At 42.8% G+C, this 6,959-nt stretch overlaps 1 protein-coding gene across 1 annotated transcript; it reads right to left on the bottom strand.

Annotated features, from left to right (window-relative positions):
- Nucleotides 1–794: 794 nt before the first annotated feature.
- Nucleotides 795–1,415, bottom strand: LOC143296580 (galactosylceramide sulfotransferase-like). The gene has a single exon (XM_076608604.1). The coding sequence runs from the start codon at nucleotides 1,413–1,415 to the stop codon at nucleotides 795–797; it is 621 nt and encodes a 206-aa protein (XP_076464719.1).
- Nucleotides 1,416–6,959: the final 5,544 nt, after the last annotated feature.

The raw sequence follows: 6,959 nt of genomic DNA, 5'->3' as shown, positions 1-6,959 counted from the left end.
GCTGAGAGAGTACGTTAAATGCAGTGTGAGAGAAATTCAGGAAAACTGTACACGTGAGAACATGAGACAGACTCGTCAGTTTGCATTGAGACTTCTGACGAGGTGGCTGTGTTTATTCCTAGCCAGGTGAGCAAATGTTTTTTTTTCGTATGAATGCGTGTTGTGGGAGATGAAGTAAAGATTTCATAAATGGGATGTTTAACATTATGTATGTATTTCGTAATTTTGAACAGCATTTGCTAAAGGGTTAAGTTAATATAAATTCTTATTCCAAAATCTTGAATAACCAGTGCACTACAACTATAGAAAAGGTCAAAGAATGTGAACTGTGATCTTCAGTAACATTCTTATGAACTACTTTGTATTTTATACTACTTTGTATTTTTAACTATGTGATTGAAATAAAGAGTTTGCATCGAGACTTTTGACGAGGTGGTTGTGTTTATTCCTTGCCAGTCCTCGGGTTACATATATGATAGTAAATACTCAGTGTCACATTTTCCAAAAGAGTAGAGGATGTCAACAGGGCAACCTATTATTGCCATATTTATTTTTGTTGGGTGCAGATATTCTGGCAAGCAAATTTCGTGACGACAGAAAAAAAATAGAGGCATAACAAGATTAGATAGAATCTTTTACTGCTTACAGATGACACATCTTCATAAAGAATAGATTATACATTTTCAAATATGCGCGCAATTAGAACAAGAAAGGAGAGAGAGAGAGAGAGAGAGAGAGAGAGAGAGAGAGAGAGAGAGAGAGAGAGAGTCATCCCACACAGCGGAGTTCGTGTTTCAGGCCCCACGCCAAGCTTCACTCCAGCCTCGGACTCTTTCCATCATCAGCTTTTCAAACCAGGTGTCCCTCACTCTCGAAGACTCTCTGAGCAACAACCGACAGTCCTCCAGCGACACGCGGTACCTCTCGCTGAACCTAGTGCCTTCAACCCTCAGTTCCTGTCTCTTGAGGGACTTGACGATGTCGCTGCAGAAGGACTCCACCTTTTCCCGCATGGCTTTGAAGACCCTCACCTCCTCAAGGAACGTGTCGCCCTCTGCCCGGACCTTGTCGTAAAACACAGACCGGAAGTGTCTGTACAAGGCGAACTCCTCTTTCCGGCGCTTCTCGAACTCGCTTCTCTGGCGTTGTGTGAAGTTGTGGTGTCGCCGCCTCTTACGCACGTTGAATTTCACGTAAAGCATGTCCCGCAGATTCCAGGACAGGGTCCTCTTGAGGAGGACGACGGACTCGTCATAGGCTTCCGTCAGCAAGACCAGGTGGAAGACCCGGGACAGGTACTTGATGGAGCTCTGTAGGTAGCTTGGATCCTCTTTCAGGGGCTGAAACTCCAGTCCGAAGTCGGAAGCCATGCGGCTGTGTATGTGGGAACCGTACTGGGTGTCCCATCGTTCCATGTTGTTCAGGTACCGCAAGATTGGGTCTGGTCCTGTAATGATATGTTGAAGGTGTTTACCAAAAGGTAATTAATAAGCACTGATCAAACACACACACACACACACACACACACACACACACACACACACATAAACACACAGACACACATACAGACACACACACACACACATGTATACACACACAACATAGATACAGACACACATACACACACACATTTCCCAGTATTTTCTCACCCATCATCCACCCCCTAACAGACCTTGAGTGGTGGTCTAGACGCTAGTCATTCGAACGAGACGATAAACCGAGGTCCCGCACCTACGCGTTTCGTAAAAGAACCCACGACAACAAGCTTGTCCCTGGCAAAATTCTACAGAAAGATCTACTTTGATAGGAAACCAAAGTAATACACTTGCAAGTGGCCCCCCCAAAAAAAAAGAAAAAAAAAAGAAGGAAATATACTGAAATCGACCGGGTTTTTTTCTCTCCTCCAGATTGAAACGTGTGGACACAGCCAGATATACTACAGAAGCTTGTTCTCTTTCCTTGCGGTTGAAACAATTGCAAGAATGTGGAAACTGTTTTAATGAAGCGAATTTCAGAGTCAAATCATGGCTCGGGCGCAGGGTTGACTGAGTTAAGTGACTATGGGCCCGGAGGTGACTGGTGAGGCCAATCCGGGTACTGAAAGCACGTGTGCCAACATGTGGGTAGGTGCTGCAGCGGAAGTGGAGGTAGTGCTCGTGCCTTGCGCGCTGCGTGTTTCCTCTGAGCCTCTGCGGTGCGTCTGGTTTCTGCAGCGTGCGCTCCTACAGCGATCTTGCTTGACCAGGTCGGGCGGTCAACAGCGAGTGATTCGCAGCTACTGAGGTAAGACAAGCCAAGACAGGTTAGACAAGACAGATGTGTTGATAAAAATGATATAGTAGAAATTTTCTCTGTGATTCATTCGTGCACACACTAATACTCGTTCAAACACCAAGCACACACACTCGTGTTCATGCACGAATTCACACGTGATCATGATAATAATTGCGCTTTATGATAGTGGAATAAGTGAGAAAGAAACAATTTATAAAAACACAAAGGAATTCACACTAGGTCAAGAAAACCCCAGACACTACTGTAACATTTTAAACACTAAAGTTTCCCAAAGAATGTCCATTGATAGCAAAACAGACATACTTTGGAAATCGGGTGTGTTTTTTCTTCTTCGTTGTTGTTGTTGTTGTTGCTGTTAATGCTATTTTGTTATTTTTGTTCTGGCTAATGAAGACAGGCAGCGTGAAGCACCCAAAAACGAACAAAAAAAAGAAAGAAAAAAACACGAATAAATGGAGAGGAAAAAAGAGAAGGAAAAAAAGAATAAAGAAATGATAAAAGCTTGGGGTGCTCCGCTGTCTGCATGCAACTGAGGTTCCACCCTTTTCTTCTTTTATTTTTTTCAGAGAAATAAGAAAGAAGAGAGAAAAATAAAAGCATAGCAGAGAAGACTATGCTAAAGAGTGTGGGGGCGAGAGCGCATTATTGCTTTACACCGTTCGTCACTGGAAACACTTCACACTCGTCACCATCATTTAAAACTTTCACCATCGTGCCATCGTGGTACTGCCGAACAAACGTAGTGAACGTGCTATGGCAGCCAAACGTCATTGTCTTCAACAATTCATCACTGCTGACCGTGTCGAATGCCTTGGTCAGATCGACGAAGGTGACGAACAGGTCACTATGCTGCTCTTGACATTTTCCTGGAGTTACTCTGCAGCGAATATCAGGTGGAAAGTTCTACGCTTGGCACGGAAATCACACTGGCTTTCTGGAAGGAAACCTTGCTCAAGGTGTTTCAGAAGGCGATTGAACAGGACGCGAGTCACGATCTTCCCAGCCACGGAGAGGAGGGAGATGACTCGGTGATTGTCACAAAACTGGCGGTTGCCTCTCCTCTTGTAGATGTGCACCATGCTGGCATCTTTCGATTGTTGCGGAACACTTCCTTCGTTCCACATGGACATGAGAAGCTAAGACAGCTTCTGCATCATGAACGGGCCTCATGCACTGTAGACTTCAACAAATATGATCCTGGTGCTCGCGCCAAGCCGGTGTTATCCTGTGATTGACCCTTGTATTTTTGTTCTGGGGGGGTGGGGAACAATTGGTTTTTTCGTCTTGGGACAGGTGAATTTACTCCTGCGTTGTGGTGATGTGGAAGCGAACCCTGGACCCACTCCTAACCCTGACCAAGGTGTATCGACGTCCTCCAGCATCTTGCGGCAGACCCGGCTCTCCAGCTCACACTCAACTCGTTCGACAAAGGAACCGTCTACGGCTGATGTGATGGCAACTGTGAACGACATGAACAGTTCTGGGAACAGTAAACTAAATGGAATGAACAGTTCCACGAACAGTAAACTGGATGAAATCAATCAGGAAATGTACAGCTTGCGTCAAGAGTACCGTGCCTTTTGCATGAATTTGTGAGTGATCTCAAAGATGAAGTAAGTGAGCTACATCGTAAAAAAAAAAAAAAAAAAAAAAAAAAAGACTGGAACAAACGAACAAAGATTTAAATGATAAAGTAAATAATTTGGAACAGAAATGTGATGACCCTGAAGGTAGGTCAAAAAGAAATAACTTGATTTTTCATGGCATTTCAAAAAGGGAAGGGGAAGAATGTGAAGGGTTGTTTCAGGACCTAATTACAAATACACTTAAGTTGACAGATATGTTTGAATTTGACAGAGTGCATCAAATGAACTCCAAATCAGATTCCCCTATAACTGCTTGATGTTCCTTTTACAAAGAAAAAATTGAAATATTGAAAGCAAAGCAAAAACTGAAGGGAACTAAAAAATATTTGTTGGGAGGACTTCAATTAGAGAATCTGAGAGATAGACGGAAACTGGGTCCCCATCTGAAGAAAGCCAGAGATGAAGGCAAACAGTCTTGTGTGATCTATGTCCACCTCATTTCTTCTGATAAAGTTTAACAAAATGTCGGAATATCTGTAAATAAAACTTCCCAATTTTTGTTAGCTGTGGAAAGTCGTTTCTTGTTAATAAAGCATGAACATTTTCTTTTTTTTGTCATGGAATGTTAATGGTTTGCATTCAAAGTTTACATTCCACGACTTGTTTGTTTTCTTTAAACTTCTATTTCATCATCTGGTTTTGTATGTCTCACTGAAGCATTTGAAGATGACTGTGAAGGTGGTATGTTTACTTGCTACACGATGCACTGCAAACCCGCTCTTAAGTTCACAAAACAAAGAGGAAATTCAGGAGGGATAATCTGTTCATTCAGGAGCGAATCTAATCCTTGTTAGATGTTATCAGATAATAAGATGTTGATTTATAAAATGTATATGCATTTCTCATTGATAGACGTTTATCTGGCTGTGTTCGACATATTTTATATGTATGCGTTTATGTACCACCAGATGGTTCTCCTTCCAATGTTCACATCGATTATGGTGAAGGGATTGCTGTACTTGAAGATTGTTTTTTTGTTTTCTTCTATGAATAGCTTCACTTCTGCATCAGTTTTGCCCTCTGGCCCTTCCCGACAATGTCTTCCCAGAGTGGGTGAAATGGCTGTGTTGAATAGATGATTGAGGTTTTCGGGTTTTTTCTCCCATTCTTTTGTTTCTTCCAGGTCTTGCAGTCGGCATACTAGCTGGATTGTGTCTTCTGCTTGCCCCATCCATGATCTTCCTCGTCCTAGACGGCTGCCTTTTGGTTCATTGACTGTGTCATGCAGTGGGTTTTGAGGGTTTTACAATGCTCTGATGTAGGTCTTAGCCTGTTCTAACTTGTTTCTGGCCTGCACTGAACGGTCAGGCAGGTATCGCATGGTTTCCGTGGGCGTGTCTTTTGTTGTTCCAAGGATCAGCCTCATAGCTTCATTTTGAACTTTCTAATTTTAGGAGGATGTTTTGAGACGGTGTTGTTAGCCCAAGTCCCTAGTCGATCACACTGAGGACGAGTGATTGGTATAGCAGGAAGAGGTGGAGTTGTTCAATACCATTGGTTGCCATTGCTTTGAGACAATTGTTTGCTCTTTGCTATTATTTTTCTTTGACAATACCCATGAAATTGTGAACCCCATGTCACTATGGCATTTCTGCTGATGATACTGAAGAGTTTCAGTTCAGCTTTCTCTCTCTCTCTCTCTCTCTCTCTCTCTCTCTCTCTCTCTCTCTCTCACCGTGTCAAAGCTTTCTCGCTTTCTGTAAAGTTTTTTTAAATTGTGCTCAGAGCGTACACGCTGAAGTTGGCTTCCAATTTGCATCGCATCATTTCATTCTGATACTCGTGTTGTTAGTGTGAATTATCCTCTGCTACGCTTCATGACAATGTCTGTCTATTTGAAAATGATTTCTTTCTTTTTTTCTTTTTAACGATGAACAACCCTATTCCCCAAATCCCCATTGAAATGAACCTTATGTGTTTCTCAATAAATCATCATCATCATCATCTTCTCTCTCTCTCTCTGTCTCTATCTATCTGTCTATCTCTCTCTGTCGTTGAATGATTCAGAGTCCAAGCAAAATGGAAATATACTGGAATACTGTCTTGTGAACATTAAAATCCATCTGGAATCTCTCTCTCTCTCGCTCTGCCTCTTGGTTGCTATCATTTGTCTTCAAAGATAGAACTTAGTTTTGTTCCATTATTTGCTTTCACCATGTCATTCGTTTATCACATTGGTTTGTTGTAAAAAATGAAAGCATGTCACGTTGATGCATTCACCCCTGTCCGAAGGGCCTTATGGCCAATGACATTAAAGTGTCAAAGCGTCAATGCGTCTCCATCCCGGTCTGCATGGCGCCACTTCGGCATGAATACCTTTCCCCTTCATTTATGTGAGTGCTGTTTGTAATAGATGTAGATTAGCCAGGACATATTGGAAGAATATGGCGACGCCTAAAATCTCAGCAAAACAACAACAACAACAAAAAAACAAACAAAAAAAAACAAATAAAAACCTCACCATCACGGCTTTTCAGTCGCGGAATTTTCCGCTCTGTGTTATAGAAATAGAAGCTGGAGCTAGAGCATGTTTTACTTTCTCTCTCTCACTCGCTCACTCACTTTCTCTCGGTCACTCACTCACTCACTCTCCCGCTCACTCACTCACACACACACTTTCTCTCTCTCCCCCCCACCCCCTCTTTTTCTGTCTCCCCCTCTCTCGCTCTTTCGCTCTCTCTCCCCTCTATCTCTCTCCCTCCCTCTCTGTACCCCCTCACTCTTTCTCTTTCCCCTCTCTCTCTCCCTCCCTATCCCCCCCCTCTCTCTCTTGCAGAGCAAAAAACTATTTAAAAAACCAAAAACCAAAAACTAAACAACCAAACATACAAACAAACAAACAAAACACACACACACACACACACACAAAACAATACACCATTGTGGCTCTTCAGTCGCGGAATTTTCCGCTCTGTTTTACAGAAATAGAAGCTGGAGCTACAGCCTGTTTCCTTCCTATCTCTCACTCGTTCACCCACTCTCTCTCTCTTTTACTCTCTCACTCACTCACTCTCTCAC

The sequence above is a fragment of the Babylonia areolata genome, chromosome 21 (assembly GCF_041734735.1).
Source record: "Babylonia areolata isolate BAREFJ2019XMU chromosome 21, ASM4173473v1, whole genome shotgun sequence".
Lineage (NCBI taxonomy): Eukaryota > Metazoa > Mollusca > Gastropoda > Neogastropoda > Buccinidae > Babylonia > Babylonia areolata.
The sequence above is the reverse complement of the archived record's forward strand: the minus strand, read 5'-3'. Positions and strand labels throughout refer to the sequence as shown.